General features: G+C 36.2%; 1 protein-coding gene across 1 annotated transcript; it reads right to left on the bottom strand.

Annotated features, from left to right (window-relative positions):
* Window positions 1-279: 279 nt before the first annotated feature.
* LOC105749858 (dehydrogenase/reductase SDR family member 2, mitochondrial-like) lies at window positions 280-12,650 on the bottom strand. Its single transcript, XM_012544853.3, is given in 9 exon segments — window positions 280-445; window positions 748-803; window positions 1,279-1,376; window positions 1,379-1,412; window positions 1,747-1,798; window positions 2,428-2,498; window positions 3,584-3,685; window positions 12,120-12,297; window positions 12,511-12,650. Coding segments are annotated over 9 exon segments (843 nt in total). The 3' UTR covers window positions 280-333.
* Between the last annotated feature and the right edge of the window lie 7,825 nt (window positions 12,651-20,475).

The raw sequence follows: 20,475 nt of genomic DNA, 5'->3' as shown, positions 1-20,475 counted from the left end.
TTATATGATCTCCCCTTGAGCCCAGTAGGATAAGTTTAAATTAGTGATTACTAAGAAAACAATTGTAGGAAATGATTCTCTTCTTATAGGCCTCTGGGCGTTTACATATTAGCTACACCTAAGCTCCAGCTTTGCAGTCAGCTTAAAGGTACAGTGCCTGGCATGTAGTATGTGTTATGTAAATGCTTTTTTTAGTTTTTGAGTGTTAATGAAGTTAACTGGGCTTTTTCCTGGGTTTTTTCCATTCTCTCTTCTACCCTTACCCAACTCTGTCCAGCTCCCAACATCAAATGTACTATTTAACACCCAGAAATATAGCTTTGACAGGCTGCCTCACATCTTGGGAGAGAAGCCAGCTACTACAATATTCTCTCCTGTGATGAAACTAGAATCTGGAGAACACAGGAAAGACACAATCCCCGCACACTCTTCTGGTTGTCCAATCCTAGATGGAAGAGGAATAAGATTGAGATCAGAAAACCAGGCTCTAGTTAGTCTTTTCCTCTGTATCTGAAGTTTTAAGGGAAGGACCCAGGATGACCTCCATCTTTATGGTTCCTCCAGTTCAAAGGCACCTAGAATAAACAGGGTTTATTCCATGTAGGGATACATGATGAGTTCATCTTGGGGCATTCCTACTTCCAACTCACAAACACAAATCCAAGATTTTGTCAATCTCTCATGCCCTAGAATATTCTTACTCCCAGTCCTATAGAAGATATTGTATGAAGTTCCAAAACTATTTACCTCTGTATTCCATATACTTTCTTAATTTGATTCAGCAAGTCTGCCTCTTCTTGGAGCTGATAAAAGCAAAATATTGAAAGATTTATTATTTAATCAAAATAAGGCTTATTCTGATTAAAGAGCTCCACTGACAACTTACAACCCTCCAACAGCAGTCCATTCTGTCTCTGGACAATTCATTAAAATGGAGCGGATTTCACTTAGACAGAAGGATCATGGCAGGAAATTAAAAAAGGTTAAGCATGGTGTCTATGGCTGTGAGAGGATGAAACCTGCTCATGCCCAAGGAAATGAAATGGAGGGCATTACTGTTTTTTCCCCAAAGAAGATTAAAGCACATATATTTCTACAAAAAAGGAAAATCTACTAAATTCAGTGTATGAAGACTATAATGGATTAATAAACCTAAGATTGAGCCTCCCACTCCTGAATGTGAATCCATAGGTGTTGGCAGGGATTTGACCTGATCAGAAATTTAATCCTCAGTGAAGATGTTGAGAGGATTAGAGAGTAACCTTAGAGTCTTACCACCACTTTGCTGAAGTCAGTCTTGATAAGACCTGGAACCAGACAGTTCAATCGGATCCCCTTTGGGGCCAGCTCCACTGCCAGTGTCTTGGTAAGCCCAGCAAGGCGGTTTTACTGACATTGTAGGGGTCCAACTTCTACAAGGACAAAAAAAATCAAGCAAAGATCCCTGGGACTAGAGAAAAATTCATCTTTCCAGGCTGGTTCTCTGTTAGCTCTGTCACAGATTGGGGTAATATCTTTGGGCTTAGACTTGCATATTTGTCAAATGAGGATAAGACCTGCCTTTGGATAGGATTCCAAGGGAATGTGCTAAATGCTGAATGATATAACAGATGAAAATAAAATACTTTCAAAAATTTAAGGCAACAGATAGGCATAAAAGAATTATTTTTAGAATGCAGAATTTATACCTTTTCCCATGTACTCACTGGGACCCACACAACCAAGTTCGAAGAAGTCAACACTTACTGAAACTGGAAGGTAGGCTGAAATGGATGATACTAAGATCACAGAACATTTCCTACAAGAAAATAACAAATGGGATGACTATAGCTGAGAGATCATGTGTTCTCAAGAGATTAGCTTTTCTAGTGATAGTAGAAGTTGTAGAAGCTAATGGGAAGAGAACTAAGCTCTATGATAAGAGATTTAGTGTCTTCTTATCAGTAAGTCTGGGTAGAAGCTGAATCCTTAGAGTAGTGAAATATTGGGAAGTTTTTGATCATGGAATGATGGATGGTATCTTATGGGCCCCCATGAAAGATACTTAGGTGGAATTAAAAAAAAAAAACCTAAAATTGAAGTCTTATTAGATTTCAAATATGATGCAGTTCAACTCCCTACCTGAAACTATGAGTTTCTATGAGTTCTTTGGCAAATGATCATCCAGATTCTGATTAAAGAGCTCCACTGACAACTCATTCCCCTCCAACAGCAATCCATTCTATCTCTGGACAATTCATAAAAATGGAACAGGTTTCACTTAGGAAGTCTACCTCAGAGTTCAGAGGAAGAGGGATTGAGAGAGTTAGTTTAGCCTTAGGCATACTAAAGAAAACCCATGTAATTGTTCATGTCCTAGTTTCCCTGCTCTGCTTGGCCCAGCTCCTGTGACCAGTAACCCACTTATTCCTCTTCTCCATTTCATACTTCCTTTTCTCCATATGAGGCAGCAGTTGGCCCAATAGCAGGGCTGGTGACTTCACATTTACATCCAGAATCTGAATTCAGAACAAGAAAATACAATATGGTTATTTCTGATCTCTTGATCTTAGCAGAACTTTGAGTTCTGTCAATTTCCCTGTAGGAAATGTCTGGAATATTGATAACTCCTTTTATTATATGAGGTCTCCAAGGAGGAATATGAGGATGCATATAGGGGTCTGAGGAACCTGGTTCCTGCTCCAGTGCCAAGGGAAAAATCACAAATATGCAATTTAGGAAAACCTCTTATAGTTGTCTCTTCCACAGTGACTTCTCCCTATCCAGGCTAACCTATTCTGGAACAGGGTAAGAGAAAACAAAAGTAAAGGTAATATAGGAGAGCTGGTTTAAATAGGTTTAATTAAATGGTGGAGACTCAGGGACAGAATAGGGTAATTTAAAAATAGAAAACCTTTATGATAATTCCTTGAAGAGAGAATTGATTCACTCTGAGGGAAGTTGAGTTATAGCTATCCTGGGTCAGTGACAGTAATCCAGCTCAATAGCAATGGGTTGAAGCTGAGGCTCTGGTACCTCTTTTGGATGGCACCATACAGATTAAAGGTCTCCCAGTAAAGGTCATGAAAGGTAGGGAGAAGCAGAATGATCAATATGCTTCATGGCTGATTTTGGGACTGAGTATCTTTCCTGGAACTATGAAAGCAGTTATTCATTTGGTGGGGCAGAGATTTCCTTGTCCCATCCCAGTTCCATCCTGGAGGATTGATTCCTGTGCCAGGAAAATGAAATGGCATTCCAGGAGATAGCATACATTTCATCTGGTCTATGACATCAGAAGAACTCTGAGCCAACATGGAAGGGGTAAGATCCTACCCCATGGTTTTGGGGACTAAAGTGCTTGGCCCCAGGGCTGTGTCTAAGGTAAGTGTGTGAATAGAGATAAAGATAAGGAAAGCCTAAGAGAGCGAACATTTGTTTTCTTGGCAATTGAAGAATTGTAGGTTACCAGTTCCATGACACAATGAGAAGAGTGACTTTGTGCAAACTCAGAATACATTTAATTATGTTATCAAATATAGCAGATAGCACATGACATAAGTATCATTGAATCAAAACCTAAATTCAACTCCTAAGGCCTCACCTTATCCCAGACCTGCTCACTGGCCCCCAGAGTGCTCCCTACTAATGGATTAACTCCAGCAGCACAAACTAGGAAGTCAACACCTCCATAGTGGTCTACGACCTAAAGAGGAGAAAATGAGAATAAAAAATAGGGAATCAGAGATAAAGGGGAGGTAATAAACAACCTCTCTTTCTTTGTCTTTTATGTCTTTGTTTCTCTATATCTGTCTCTCTTTATCAATTTTTCTTTCTTACTCTTGCTATATTGGGACAAAATCTTCTGACCTGCAGACTCACTGTATATGGAGTGATTTTTTTTACAGACCCATAGATTTAGAACTGGAAATAACTCTTAGAGGCCAGCAAATTCAAACCCCTTATTTTGCATCTGTGGAAACTGAGTCCCTTAGAGATTAAGTGACTTGACAAAGATCACACAGATAGAAAGTAAGACCTGGAATTTGCATCTAGATCTTCATGACTTAAAGCCCAGTCCCCTAACCACTGGACTATTTTGCCTTTTATCGCTAGAAGCTGGAATAGACTTTATTGTCTCCTAAACAATAAAATTACAATAAGAAGGCCTTTATATAGTGCTTTAAGATTTTAAAGTTCTTTACATAGACTGCCTCATTTGTTATTCACTGATGCAAGGCCAAACTTTTTACTCTTCTCTGATTCCTTTCATACTTCTACAGTAAATGATTTCAAACCTTCTCTTTGTTTCTCTAGCTGCTTAAGCTACCTCCTCCCCCCTCATCTGGGGATCTTGCCTCATACTACATTCTCTGCCCAAATTTCCTACTTGAAAGCATCATCCCCATTCTCTCCTCTTTGCTCCAGTCTTGGAGGTGAGATGGCCTTCTATTCGCCTATACCAATTCTTCTATACACACTCTTGATCAGATTCCCTCCTTTCTCCTCTGAGACCTCATCCTTCAGTCACTCCTATTTGTCCCTAATTTTCAGTTTCTTCTTATCCATTGATTCCTGCTGTACTGCTTACAAATGTGCTAATTCCTCCATCCTTTAAACAAGTTCACAAGTTCAAGCTATTATTCTATATCTCTCCTTTTCATAGCCAAATTCCCTGAAATAAGAACTATCTGTCCTGATTGTACTCAGTTTCTCATTTGCCACTCATTTCTTAGCCCCTTTCATTCTGACTTCTGTTCCCTGTACTCAAGTGAAATTGTTCTTTTAATGTTACCAATAATCTCTTTATTGCTAACTCCAATGGCCTACCCATCCTTCTGTATACTCTCTCCTTGACACTATTCTATTGTGATTCTCTCCCTACCTGTCTCATTATTCCTTAGTTTTCTTTGTTGATCTTTATTCATATTTTGTCCCTTTTGTGTCATATACTGTGTGGGTCTTTCTGGGCACTCTTCTCCATCTAAATGCTCTCAGTTATCTCATCAGTTCACATGGACTCAATTGTCTTTATGCAGCTGACTTCCAAAACTACAACTCGGCTTCTATATCTCCAATTACCTGCTCTCTCACCTGGATGTATCATGGATACCTCAAACCCTACATTCTGAAATAGAAACCTAAATCCAATTCCCTCTCAATTTCCCTCTTTCTGTTGAAGGAACCACTATTCCTCCATTCACTCACATTTACAATCCTCCATTCTCTCACCTCTGATATCCAATCTAGTTGCTCGATCTGATAGATTCTTCTACCACAACATCTCTATCCCTTTCTCACTATTCACACCACAACTAACTTAGTATATAGGCCCTCATCACCTGTCCTCTAGACCATTATATAGTCCCTTGTTGGCTCTCCTCCTCAAGAAGCTTCTATGGTTCCTAACTGTTCCGGGGAAAAATTCAAATTTACCTTTTGTCATTCAATTCCTTAACAATCTAATATCAGGCTATTGTTTTCAGGCTTACTTCTCATTACTCCCCCTCATATACTCATATAGGTTCCTGCCATACTGACTTTTTTGTTGCCCTCTATATACAACATTTTATCTCCCACTTCTTGATTTTCATAGTTTGTGTTCTATACTTAGAGCGCTTTTTCTCTTCACAATCATCTCTTGAATCCTTCAAAACTCAAATTAAGCACTACCTCCTTCAAGAGACTTTTTTCTGATTCCTCCACTAATTAGTGTTCTCCATAATTATAGTTTGTATTTATTTTGCATATATCTTTCATTTATTTATTTGTGAACATCTGATTGATTGAGCTTCATAACAACCCTGAGAGATAAGTACTACAGATGAATAAACAGAGATTCAGAGACATTGTGACTTTCTCATTAGTAAGATGTTTGTAAGGGATAGTACAAACAGGACTAGTTTGAGGGGAATAAGCGTTTGAGGGGAGATTTGAATCCATTCCTCTCCTGAGTCCAAGTCCAACACTCCATTGTAAGATATTGCCTTCAACTAGCTAAATGCTGTCCTAGAACAATTCCCATAGGATTATTGTGAGGAATATATTTTGTAAATTTTAAAGGACTAAAGAAAAGAATTCATATTATTACAATGTAATTTAAATTGTCATCTTTGATTCAGAACTCCAAATTTGAACTTAAATAGACTAGGTTTAGTACTAGTGAATCTTCCTACTAATTATTTTGTTTTGTGCCTCTGCCAAAATATTAGGAAATACCCTGTTTTCCAGAGCTAAGGCCCAGCAAGCAAGCTGTGTCCTGAGCATGACATAACAACAATCCTTTGCTCTCATCCTCTGGATGATCTCACCTTATTGTATTGTTTTGACCAGCACCGGTGTTTTCTGAGCTTGGACAGGACAAGTACTCATTTCCCAGTCATAAACTCCTGCTATGAATCAAACTTGCCTCCTTTGTTACCCCTCATTGTCAAGGCTACAGCTAATAGTGATGGGATATTGGTGTGCAAAAGTGTTGAACTCTAAAAATATGGGGTTCTAGGACTTTCCCCATATAGACCACCAAATGTTGGGGTTCTAGGTTGTGTTACCAAATATCAGAAAAATATTTGTAAGCTTAGATCATCTCCAGATCAAGAGGCAAAGATTTTATAATTATGCCATTGACTGGCAGGCTAACTTCCAAAGGGAGTTTTAGCAGTTAACAAGGGGAAAGAAAAGGGCTAAGTTCCCTAAGAGAATTCATCATTAACAAGGAGGAAGACACTATAATAAGGCAGGGCTAAGTTCCTAATGAACTAGGTACAGCATAAGATGGGCTAAATTCATAAAGAAGTTTTAGGAAAAATATAACGTCAGGGGTTAACCTCATAAGTTGGCATTCTGATTGGATACAGTTATTGTGGGGTCATGATAATTTTGTCAATGCAAAGAATTCAACTAGAGCCTATTGCAACAAAGGTCTACTTAGATTCACATAAATTCAACAAAGGCCTTTTCCTGTCAACATCCCTCCTTATGGCCTAACTAGGCACTGGATTGCTAGCAGGGACATGGTCTTTTTCTGGGATCTTATTTACTCCATCATCCCAACTGTTGATATAAATATTGAGATCTCCCTGTACTGCCTCAGGTCCCCCTACTAGGGGCAGGACAGCATATGTATCTAGATTCCCTCCTTGTTTGCAAGCCATTTCCCTTATTTTGAAATTAAACTTCTGTTTGGTTCCTAACTCTCCTCTTTCCAATCTTCTCTATTCAGCTCCAGCCATCCACACATTAGAAGCCAGTTCAATCCAGTTGATACCTCCATCCAGGATTTTCCCTGGGAACCTCAGATTATAACTCATTTCTGACTGTGTAAAAAGGTCCTCAATTTCCATTTAAGCACTCGAGCTAAGAATATAATTTGGATGCAGAATGACCTTTATCTCATTCCATAGAATTGATGCAAAAAATATGAAGGACTGCTAAGATCCATGGATAATCAACATCAGATGAATTCCACTTTTCACTTAAGGACTTTTATAATTTTCCAGACTCAAAGTGCCACCTTGTGGTAGATACGTCTTGGGAAGGGAAACATACCTGTGGACAACAGAGACATACTTACATACATACATTCATATAAATATGTATGTATAGACATAGATATATGCCCTTCAAGTATCCCCCAGAGACCTCCATAGTCTTCTAGCTGTATAGCACTATCCTGAAGTTCAGATTCCCCAACTCTGGAATTTTATACTTGGAGTTGCTTAGAGTCACTCCTCTTTCTACAGATCAGCACTTGTATAACTCAGGGTAATAGTGAATAGTAAGGTCCAGGTTTGCTCCTCCACATCATTGTTTAGTCTCTTGCTGTTGTTCCAGCTCTGAGCCATGTGGCTGCTCTTTTTTCTGGTTCAACAATTTGAAAAGAATTATTCTTCTCCTCTCCAGGATGCCGAGTCCAGAGTTTGGCATTGTCCAAGAAACCTCCCTCTTTTCTCCAGGAGGAAGTGGGAGAAACAAAAAAAAAATGTTTCTTAAGTGAAAAAAAGTTTTCATCACCCAAAGAATCGCCCTCCATATGTCAATGGATATACTTCCCATATTCTACAAAGGAGATTAATTATTTCAATAGGAATGTACATAGAGACATGTCTCTGAGACTAACATAGATCTAAAACAAAGGTTTCATCCTTTAATCTTAAGTTGAACAGGCTATCATTTCATACCCCATTAAAGAGATGTAAAAAAATTCTTGTGCAAATTCTTATACTTTCTAGATGTTATCCTTTCATTTTGTTAAATTGATCAGTCTACTCCTAGTCACAGTTTCTACATTATTATTCTTCAATATTTCAAGGATCCTTGTAGGCACTCCCATATACAAAGATTGGAACGCCTCTTTGGCTTGGTTGGGTAATTTTGAGAATTCCCATAGACTCTTTGTGAAGATCCTTTCTAATTTAGCCAGGCTGGTCCTCAATCAACAGACATAGAGTTTCTTTAAAAACCTACACTCAAACCTCTGCTCCACTGACACCTTCTTTCAGAACACAGAGTTATCTACACATCACAACGAGACATTGGAGAAGGCTTTATTATCATTTTTAAATTGTTTAATTATTCCTGGAACAGGTTTAGTAAATGAAGAGTACTGGTTGACCCATTTCTTTTTCTCTTGATAGATAGTGAAACAATATTATCATGGAGACGAATTCTGGAACCTGAGCCCTATAATATAATTGCAACCTAGAGTGCAACTTCCAGGGTCTTCTGGTCCACCTCATTTTAATAATATAATTTCTCTTTCTCCTCTTCTTCTAGTCACAGCCTTTATTCCAATCATTAATTTCTATCTTTCTTTCAACAAACATTGATTAAATGATTACTAGTTCTATTCCAGGTAAATCTATATTTGATGTCTCACTGTAATATAAAGGTAACCTTAAGTTCTCCAAAATTGTGCCAACAGAGCCCAAGCTCTGGGAGACTCACTAAGTAGAAATGGCTTAGAATTGGGCCCCCAAAAGACTGTATGTATATTTATTGTTGAAGGACCAGCTCAGCTGGTTCAGATTCACCACTTGATTTGGCCACATTTCTAGTGCTGGAATGAGGTTTCTGGATATTAGGTTGGGAGCGTGGGAGGGGAAACCTGGAGTGTAGCATGGAGAGGAATGGTTAGAGGATAGGATACTATCTTAAATGCAATGTATAGTATCTTGCTCATGAGTGCTTGCTTAGATACTTCAAGGATTTGTGGTTTGTTGGTGTGAGTACTTCCCTTCATGAATACAGATCACAGTCCCTCTATTACTTGCAAGATGGACTTTGAGAGTTCCTATGGTCAAAAGATGTATTACCTTGTGGCCAACAAAATGATGAATCGATCTGAACTTATCTGAAGTAGTGAGGGAGATATAGTGTGTCCACATTATCTAAAAATTTTTTGTTTATATCTTTTATTTTTACATTATAGTCATTCTCTCCATTCTCCCACAATCAATCATTTCTTCTTTCAAAAAATCAAAACTAAAAATTGTTGTTTAGATATTTTCAGTCATGTCTGACTCTTTGTGACCCCATTTGGGATTTTCTTGGCAAAGATATAAGTGTTTTGCTATTTCCTTCTCCAGCTCATTTTACAGATGAGGAAACTAAGGCACACAGGGTTAAGTGGCTTACCCAGGGTCACACAGCTAGAAGTATTTTAAACCAGATTTGAACCCAGGAAGATGAGTCCTCTTGACTCCAGGATCAGTGTTATGTCCACTATACTATCTTGCTACCCAAAAAACATTTCATAGTGTGTAAGAGATGCCACATATGTAATTTATCACCTCTCTACTGAAAGGAAGAAGAAATATTCATAATCAGTTCTCTAGGATTACGATTCAGTTTTACCTTTGACATGCTTCAATATTTTGATAAATATGTGATATTTTTGGAATGGATCCTCCCTCCAATTGTGCATATTGCAACCTAACTACATCTGTTCATCCTAAATCCTCCACCAGGCTTCATCTGGATCTTGTAATATTTTCCAAATACCATGAAACACTCAGGCTATTTGCTATTTCTCCCTTTCCCTCTGGGGCAAGGCTGCTCATTTTCCACTCATATATCCTTTATGAGATTTTCTTATGGTTCTTATTACACAATTAGTAATAAGATACAGTTGTTTCCCACACACCTTTATGTTATTCACTATTTTGATTTTTCTGAGATTGTAGTATTCCGTAATTTGTAGTCATCTCACATTACCAGAATGTTAATGTTATAATACTGGTTTTTATAAATGAATATATTTTAATGACAGAAAATTCTGCTCTCCATGGCACATAGGTCCTTATTTTTGATGATCAAGCTGAATGTATTATGCTTTTGACATATAAGGTACCCTTTTTACTTGGGCTCTCAGAAAAGCAGTCTCAGTTCAAGGCACTCTGCAAGTCATCATCCATTCAAAACCATAACTCATGAGCACCTCATTTTAAGTTTACTTTTTACCAGCCAGCCACAGGGCACATTAACTCAAAGCTAAAGACATTTAATCAACAACATGGCAAATAGTAAACTAGAAAAGATTTTTCCTATGCGCTATATGTTCCCACATATTACCTTGTCATCAGTGGGGAAGAGAACAAACATTAAAAATTATGAAAAGATAGATACTCATGAATATAATTTCTTCTACTAATATATTTCTTGAACTGGTAATTTGTTGTTATATATTTTGAATCCTCCCCAAAGTTCTGCTGGGCACATGACAATGTTCTCTTTTGTTTTGTTTTATTTTGTATTCCTTTTCTGTTTTTCTTTTTTTCTTATTCTGTTTTTTAAAACAATTTTTAAAAAAAATGTTACTTAAAAAAACACATGGATATACACATAGGGGATACATGTGACCAGGGCACATATATGAGAGGACATTCAAGAAGGACCTATGGTGGCCAGGACATACATAAAGATGGCATGCGACTGGAACAACTCACAACTTTGATGCTCTAGGACTACTTGTGTCCTCTGGTGGTATAATCTGCTGAGAATCATATGTCTGCTACTCGCTTGATTGCTGGTGGCTGACATTACTGATCTTGCAGAAACTTCTGGGTAGCTCCATTGGTTTCCTGGTCACCAAACTACTCCTTTCATTATCAGATTCTATGTTTCAGCTCTTCAGGGATATCAATTGGCTTTTTTTGGTTCCCAAATAACAGATTAAGTAACTAAGGAAGCCTCTCCCTGAGGAAGGCACGCTGACAGATCTTTAATCCAATTCAGAGGCTAAGAGTCATGACATCCAGCTAAGGGCAAATAACTACATGAAAAATCAAAATATCTCTAGGCAAAAGGTTAGTTCTATTCTTTTTTACTCCCTAAATCCCATGCTAATGTGAAATCTGTTGTGCAGACAATTGTTTTGATAGATTTAGAAATTCCATGTACTTTCCCTGTAATGTTTTATAGGAATTTTGTGCTCCCAAAACCTATTTAGCAAGTGGGGGAGTGAAGGTCTGACAAAGAAACCCCAACAGTAGTTATGTGGAAGCTGAGACTAAGTCCTTTTTGTTCCCATGAACCTCCATCAATTGGCATGCAAATGAAACTAAACAAGATTGAAATCTAAATGAAGAAAGTAAGGTTTGCCCTCTATTCTCTAGGATTGGCTTTTGCCTTTATTATATATTACTTTTTAACAATTTTTAAAATCTTTTCTTATTATATTCAATCCTTTATAACATTTGACTCTCTCCCTATACATGGAAAAAAGTAAACTGGATACAGATAGAAGCAGATAGAAGCAAAATTTCAAACCATAGGGATAAAGGGGAATGTGAATTTCCAAACCCTGTCTAGAAGTGAGCCAATTCTTTGTTTTGGCTCTGTCAATTGGAATCTTATCTTCCAAATAATGTGTAACTGAATCCCCAAATCAAATCAATAAACATTTATTAAACACTTAATATCCCCAACCTAGAGTTTCCACGTCTGAGCCATCAAGATCACTTTCCCTTCCAAGGATTTGCTCTCATTAGCCCAGAATATATGTAATCCATACATTCAAAGCAAACCGCATGAGCCATTTGGTTCATTCAGTTCTAAGCCTCTAAATCATGGGTTGAATAATTAAGAAATGTCTGTGTGTTTTTTCTCATTGGCATCTACCACCATTTTTGATCACTCACCATAGTCACCAGCCTGTGGTGATCCTCCGCCTTCCCTGCATGGCACACCAGGCCCCTCACACTCAGTCCCTCTTCCTTCAGCATGGACACAGCCGGATCCACATTCTGCTGCTTGCGACTGCTCACCACCACGTGGGCCCCATCCCGGGCCAAGCGCTGGGCAATAGCAAAGCCAATGCTGCCAGAGCAAAGGAGACAGAAAGACATTCTCATTTCTTCCCCGAGCTTCTACCAGCATCCTGAAACCTCCTCTTCAGCAGAAAATCCCACTGTCTAGCTCGTTCTGACTCAGAAACTGACTCTGCATTCTCTGGTGGCTCAGTTTTACTTCTGAGAGTGGGGACCCAGTATCCCTGTTGTGCACTTCAATTAGGAATCTATCTTTGCTCACCCTTGAGTGGACCCCGTGATCACGGCCACTTTGTCAGCCAAAATGCCTTTCCTGTCTACTAAGGCGCTGCTCCTCCTCACTGAGACAGGGACCCTGGGAGAGAACAAGGTTCCACAGGCAGATGCCAGCGCCCTGAACATGTCGCTCAGTGAATGATCTTCTTTCCAGTAGACTTGGGTCCAGGGAGAACATTAAGGGAAATGGTCAGCATTATTCATCACATAGGGGCCTCTGAAACAGAACAGCATGGAGTTCTCTGACACACACATTCCTGCCCCATCTTGCCCCAGGAATAGAAGAGACAATATGGTTGCTTTGTTTTGTCTTCTCTTGTTTGGCTTTTTTTTTGGGGGGGGGGGAAGGAGGGAGGTATCCTTAGCACAGTGTTTGGAGCATCACAGTAGATGCTTAATAAGTGCTTGTAGACTGTCTGACCTGAGATAGGGATAATATTGTCATTGAGACTTAAGGGCACTGAAAAGCTGTCTGGGACATGCTGTCCTGTCACAGTTCTGCCGTAGACCTATAAGCTTTTGTGATCTGCTGCCCCAAAGTTATTTTCTTTGTCAAAGTCTGTAGTCCTCACCTTGAGGAACCCAAATACTTCGTTCCTTGATAGAAGAGACAAAGGAGAAAAATGAGAAAAAACAGTTAATGGAACATTAATGACCTTCCAACTTCAGTAGTCCCTCCTATAGAGCCTTGGATACTATTATATAGCTTTAAGAAAGAGGGAATAAAATCTTAAGAAGACAGTTTAGTTGTTTTATAGAGAGAGTTAACTGTTATAGCTGAGAGAGACTATGAAAGACACATAGAGAAAGGACTAAGAGAAATTCTTTTCTGAGAGAATGAAAAATTTAACTATCATGGAGTAAAAATCTAAAGAGGTATTTTGAGAAAACTTAGTTTAACTTTTATTTGTGGAGAAGATAACTTAAAAAGAATTCTTGTTGATTATGTAGGGTCTGTGTAGAAGTCAGCAGCTATATACTTGGTTAGAATTGACTGGCTGTAATTTTTCTCAAAGCTTATATGTTATTGAAATACTTAAATCTCTTTTTTATTGCTTGATATACTGTTAATAAATTGTATGGCCAGTAATATTGTTTATCTATGAATCCCTCTGTCCCTAGTTTCCCTATGAAACTAGGGAGTTTGGTGGAGAGAGGTGGAACGAGGAGAGAACATTTATGGGAAAAGAGATTTATTTATAAACTAGGGTGGGTGCTCAGAGCTGCTTGATTAATGATTGAGAGAGATTGTGTAATTCTATTCATTTATGAATAAATATAAGAACATACCTCCTTGATTGCTTTGGGACATGTGTAGAAAATTACTAAGAAATAAGCCTGTAACAGGTAGAAAGGACTGAAGACTGACATGTTTATCAACTGCTATAAGCACAGGAGGCAACTAGGTGGTGCAATGGATAAAGTGCTAGGGCTGGAGTCAGAAAGACTCATCGATGTGAGTTCAAATCTGGCTTCAAATTTCACTAGCTGTATGACCCTGGGCATATCATTTAACCTATTTGCCTCAGTTCTCTCATCTGTGAAATAAACTGGAGAAAGAATAAAGAAATGTGTATTTTAAAATAATATACATGTATAACTAGAAGAAAACAATAAAAAAAAATGACCTGGAGATAAAAATGACAAACTACTCTAGTATTTTTGCCAAGAAAAATCCAAATAGAGTCATGAAGGGATGGATACAACTAAAAAGTGACTGAATAAACCATAGTGTATTGCAAAATAAACCCTTTTTGATATATTATAGGAGTGGGTGAGGAGTGTTGTGTCTACTCCTGTCACGCTTATATTTGCACCTGTTTGAACAGATAATTGGACATACATTTCTGTGATCACTTTTCACTGAAATTTTCCCTTTTTCACTAGGATAACTTCTGCCTTCTCTTGTTGGGGGATCATTTCCTTCAGCTTTCTCTTTTTGTATCGTTTCATCTGTTTTGTTCTTCCCTCCAAAAAAGGCTCAATTTTCGTCCCTTCAAAGTCTCTTCACAAAGCCATTACAACTTTTATATCTTCCCATCACCAAAATCAAACTTGCCTTTTTATTGTGTTTTTTAAAACTTAATTTTATGGTTTATTGGCCTAATTTTTGCTGTCTGCAAGTAGATTGTCCACAAGTAGTTTGTAAATGTCTCGTTTATCAAATATATAGAGAACTGAGTCAAATTTGTAAAAAATAAAATAAAATGAGAGTCATTCCCCAGTTGATAGATGGTCAAAGAAAATCAAAAAGATAGTTTTTAAAAGAAGAAATCATATCTGTCAAAAGTCACATGAAAAATGCTCTAAATTTCTACTGATTGGAGAAATGCAAATTAAAACCAATCTGAGTTACCGCCTCATATATATCAGATTGTCTAATATGACAGAAAAAGAAAATGACAACTATTGGAGGAGATATGGGAAAAATTGAGACACTAATGCTTTATTGGTGAAGTTGTGAACTGATCCAACCATTCTGGATGGTAATTTGGAATAATGCCCAAAGATCTATAAAATTATGTTTGCTTTTTGACCCAGCAATATCATGATTAGCTCTGTATCCCAAAGAGATCAATGGAAAAGAACCTTCATGTACAAAAATATTAATGGCAGCTCTTTTTTGTGGTAACAAGAAATTGGGAAGTGAGAGGATGCCCATGAATTGGGGAGTGGTTCAACAAATTGTGGTACATGATTGTGATGGAATGCTGCTTGGAAATATATATGCATATACATAAATAAATTTTCATGTAAAAGGGTAGTCTTTGAAATTTTTTAAAAAGAATTTTGAAGGGGCAGCTAGGTGGTGCAATGGATAGAGCATTAGCCCTGAAATCAGGAAGACCTGAGTTCAAATCAGACCTCAGACACTTGATACTTCATAGCTGTGTGACCCTGGGCAAGTCACTTAACCCCAATTGCCTCAGGAAAAAAAAAGATTTTTATAGATTCAAAATTCTCATGTTTATAAAACTTCTACTTACACTAAATAAATGATTTTTCCACAGGCTAGAACTTGAAACAAAACTTAATTTAAAAAATCATTAATTCCTATTAATTTTTAATAAAGTTCAGTTTCATAATTTGTGTACTACCTATTCATATCTTGGCTTAAATTTTTATTCAATTATTTGTAAATCCTTTAATTCTGTGCTTTTGTTTTATTATAAATAACTAGACAAATGATGATCGGTAACTGGAAAATTATATTATGTTATGATTTGCTCTGTCTTATGCAAAGTTAGGTATTTAATAATATCCAATCATGAAGGTTACCTATAAAAGCCTTTGAGGTTAAACAACTCTGAGGTTTTTCCTCACACACAGATAATAGGCAAAAATATGATAAGAGTTTGGAATTGTCATTGTTGGAGGGACAATGTTCCACTTTATTGATGGAACTATAAATTGGTCCAAATATTTTAGAAAGCAATTTTGAATTATATGAAAAAAATGACTATAATTTCCATAAGCTCTGACCAGCATATTCCTCAAGGAGGCTAAATAGTCCCCTATATATTTGAAAATATTTATAACAGCAACTTTTTAAATAAAGAACAGAAAACAAAGTAGGTGCCAACTGATTGATGAATTCCTAAAAAAATTATAACGTATGAATTTAGTGGAATAGTTCTGTGCTATGAGAAATCATGACTACAATGAATAAAGAGAGGCATGACAAAATATATGAACTGATACAGGATTAAATAAATAGAATCAGAAAAAACAGTATATGCAATACCTACAACAATGGAAAGACCAACAACACTAAAAAAAAAATGGACATTGAATTTTATAAAATTATAATGACCAAGCTTGAGCCTAAAGAAGAAATTTGAGTAGGCACCTCCCATTGATGAACATGGACAGATTTTGAAAGATAATGAAGAATAGAAGAGTCTGGTGTACTATGGTTCATGGAGTAATGAAAACACACAGCTAAACAGCTGAACAGCAACCACCTCCCACTGGTTTTTTGCAGAGAAATGAGAACATTATGTACAATTTTAAACTTTTTTCATACATTGGTTAATTTTGTTAAATTTTATTTTTATTCTTTCTTGTAAATGATGGCTCTTTGAGAGTGGGAGAAATATACACTGGGAAATGCAAATGACAAAAACAAAAATTATCAATAAAGTATATTTTAAAAATATTTTAAAGGACAATGAAGATGACTGGATCTCAACATAACTGGATACCATGAGAAAATAAATGAATGATGTCTTGTGGGGAAGCTAGGTAGTGCAGAGAATAAAAAACTGGACCTGTAGTAGATGAGTCCAAATTTGGTCTCAGATTCTTACAAACTGTGTGTTCTGTGATAAGACATTTAAACTCTCTTTGCCTCAGTTTCCTTAATTGTAAGATGGGGATCATAATAGAATCTACCTCATGGGGTTGTGAGGATCAAATGAGATATTTTTAAGACACTTAGCACAATTCTTGGCACATATTACAAGCTATTTAAATACTAGCTATACTGATGAGGATATCAGGAAAAACCATATACAAGAAAAGAAAGACTCTTGATGATCTTGATAACAATAGAAATATTCTTATGATATTTTCAGAAAGTGAAACTACTATTTTTATTGAAGATTATGCATGTTTTATTCACATGGTGTTTATAGACATGGAGGAACAGGTACTAGAATGGATAGAGTCAGGAGACCTGAGTTCAAATCCAACCTCAGACACTTGACATTTACTAGTTATGTGACTCTGAACAAGTCACTTAACCCTAATTGGCTGGCCAAAAGAACAAAAAGAAAAAATAAAGAAGGGGTTTTAATCTTTGGCCTCCAAGCTCCCCTTTTGACTAGAGTACAGGATTGAAGATGAAGACCTACCTAATGCCTATTACCTGTGTGACTCTGGAAAAGACATTTAACTTTTTTGGGCCCCATTCAACTCAACTATTATCTATTAATTTATAACTGGCTCAAAAATGGTAATTTGCATTGCTGAAGGAAATTTTCACACTGGGAGCTTCTTATACAGATGAAATGACAGATGCTTTTCAATATTCACATATTTAGATATACAACTTAAAAGAACTACAAACTAACATACAATATTCTTCTTATGGAACCTTGAACAAATAAATGTCCAGCTTCAGACATTTTAGTGTTGATTTATACATGTGGCCAAAGAACTAGAATGAAGAGTCTCTATTTCAAATGTACTTAACTCTATGGCTGGCATAATGCCCAGAAATTCCTCACTGTGCTCACCTGACTGAGCACTAACCAGTATATCGAATGCCTAGGTTTTCTGTCCATCACAAAATCATGACAAATGAATCCTGTGGTCATTTAAATCTTATTCCTCAGGCATATAACCCTATAGAAGATTATAAATGCATCATTCAAAAACCAATTTGTTATGTTTTAGAAGGGTATAGTAGAAGGGTAATGGAAAGACTAATTTTTACACAGATTTTATACAGACCTATTATTTCAGTGATATAGGGAAACAGAAGGAAACTCACAAAAGCATGGATCTATAGCTGGAAATTATCTTAAAGGTCATGTAGTGCCCCGAGGTTACATTCAAACAAAAAAAGATCACTGTGCAGACCCCAAATACTGATTTAGAAAACTACAAATTAACATTTTTATGTGGTGTTATATTTTCCTTTCTTTTTGTTGAACATTTTCCAATTATATTTTAATTTGACTCAGACTCCACATAGGAATTTTATAGGGCTCTTGGAGAGGGGAGCTCACCCATACTTTGACACCTCTGATCTAATCTAATCCCTGCATTTTATAAATGGGGAAAGTGAAGTTCTGAGAAGTTAAATGACTTGTAAAAAGTCATACAAAAAAACAGAGACAGAATTCATGTCCTTCGGTTCCAAATCCAATATATTTTCCAGTGTATAATAACTGAACAATTTGATCACACATAGAGGGGAAAGATGCAAAATTCATGCCAGATATGATCTAGGTGCTAATTTGTTTTGCTTAATTATTTTTCTTTCTTAGAATTTCTTGGAGAATTTATGGGTGAAGGAAAAGAGAGAGATCAGGAAGTGATAACAATGTAAAAAAAGTAAACATTTTTAAAGAGCATGGAAACAATCCTGCAAAGAGGAAGTAATCATTTATTAAGTATCTATTTTGTATCAAGCACTGTCCTAAACACTTTACAAATATCACCTCATTTGATTCTCTAAACAACCCTGAGAGATAAGTACTATTATTATCATCACCATTTTATAGTAAGGTAAACTGAGGAAAACAAGTTGAAAATATTAAATGTAAAGTTAAATGGTCCTTTTAATGTTAAATATACTAACATTCAGCACATATCAACCATTTTGGAAACTATTCTTTGGGATTATTATAATGCTAAAGTGTCTAACACATAGTAAGTGCTTAATATGTGATTTTTGAATTGAATTAGAAAATCTGAAATTTCTGATCTTCAATCTAAACTAGCAAAAAAGAAAAACCACTTTTTCATTAAATTTCCCTGCTTATGTCATCCTCAAAATCTATTCCTTCAGTAGGAAACAACAAGTTTGGACTAGGATCCAGAGTGAGGGAAAAGCAGAGTTTTCAAATACAAGCCTTTTCAAGCTGTAAGAAAATATCAGCATCTATATGTTAATGGGAAACTAATCTGGTTTTACCAATCATTTTAATATGTGGAAATTATTGATTTATTATTATATTATGTAATATATAGTTAATTGCTTAAAATTAATATTTAATGCATGACTAATAAATAATATATGGAATCAGTTTAATATACAGAAATTATTGGTTTATTATTATATTATGTAATATATAGTTAACTGATTAAAATTAATATTTAATACATAATCAATAAATAATCAACACTCAACATATTTGTATTAAATATTTTAAGTTTAGGCATAATATTAAAAATAAAAGATATAGCATTGTTTTTGTTGTTATTGCTTCCTGTCTTATTCACTTTTTCCTCAGTGAGCATTCCAAAAATGTGTAATTCTTCTTAATGTAAATTTCTGATAACCTCTTTGTGGCTCCCTGCCCCTAAGCTTAACTCCATTTAAAAAGAGGATGTGCTCCAGACATAAGTTCTTGCTGAACTGTTTGGGGTTCATAGTAAAGGAGCAATATATTTCATGATATATAGCTGAGGAAGCTCCCTTTACCTATATTTATTGGTGATTGTCCTGCAACTTAAGGACTGAAAATTGCCTGAGAAAACAGGGACACTGATGCATTATTGTTGAACCTGTGGATGCGTCCAACTACTCTGGAAAACATTTTGGAATTATATAAAAAAAGTTTCTAAACAGCTTGTGCCCTTTGACCCAATTAGACCATTGCTAGGTTTATACCCAAAAGAGATAAAAGAAAGAGGAAAAGGGCCCATATATACAAAAATATTTATAGCAACTCTTTTTGTAGTGACAAAAAAATTGGAAATTAAAGGAATGCCCATCAATTGAAGAATAACTAAGCTGTAGCATATGAATGAGTACTATTGAGCTTCAAAACAAAAAAAGAAAAAGAAAGAAAATGAGGGTATAGTTTATTTCAAAATTATGAAAAGATTAGAATGAACTGATACAGAGTGAAATGAGCAGAACCAGAACAATTTGCACAATAATAATATTATAAAAATAATTATTTTATAATCTAATGAATTTTTTATGAACTTTTATAAACTGATGAACGAAATGAACAGAACAATACTTTAAACAATGATAACAGTACTGTAAAAAACAAATACCTTTTTTAATTAAAGCTTTTTATTTTTCAAAAGATATGCATGGATAATTCTTCAGCATTAACCCTTGCAAAACCTTGTGTTCCAATTTTCCCCCTTCCTCTACTCCTTTCTCTAGGTGGCATGTAGTCCAATATATATTAAACATGAACAAATACCTTTAAAAGCTATAAGAACTATGATGAACACAATGAGCATTTATGATTTCAGATGA

The sequence above is a fragment of the Sarcophilus harrisii genome, chromosome 2 (assembly GCF_902635505.1).
Source record: "Sarcophilus harrisii chromosome 2, mSarHar1.11, whole genome shotgun sequence".
NCBI lineage: Eukaryota > Metazoa > Chordata > Mammalia > Dasyuromorphia > Dasyuridae > Sarcophilus > Sarcophilus harrisii.
Note: the sequence above shows the minus strand (reverse complement) of the source record. Positions and strands in the feature narration are given on the sequence as shown.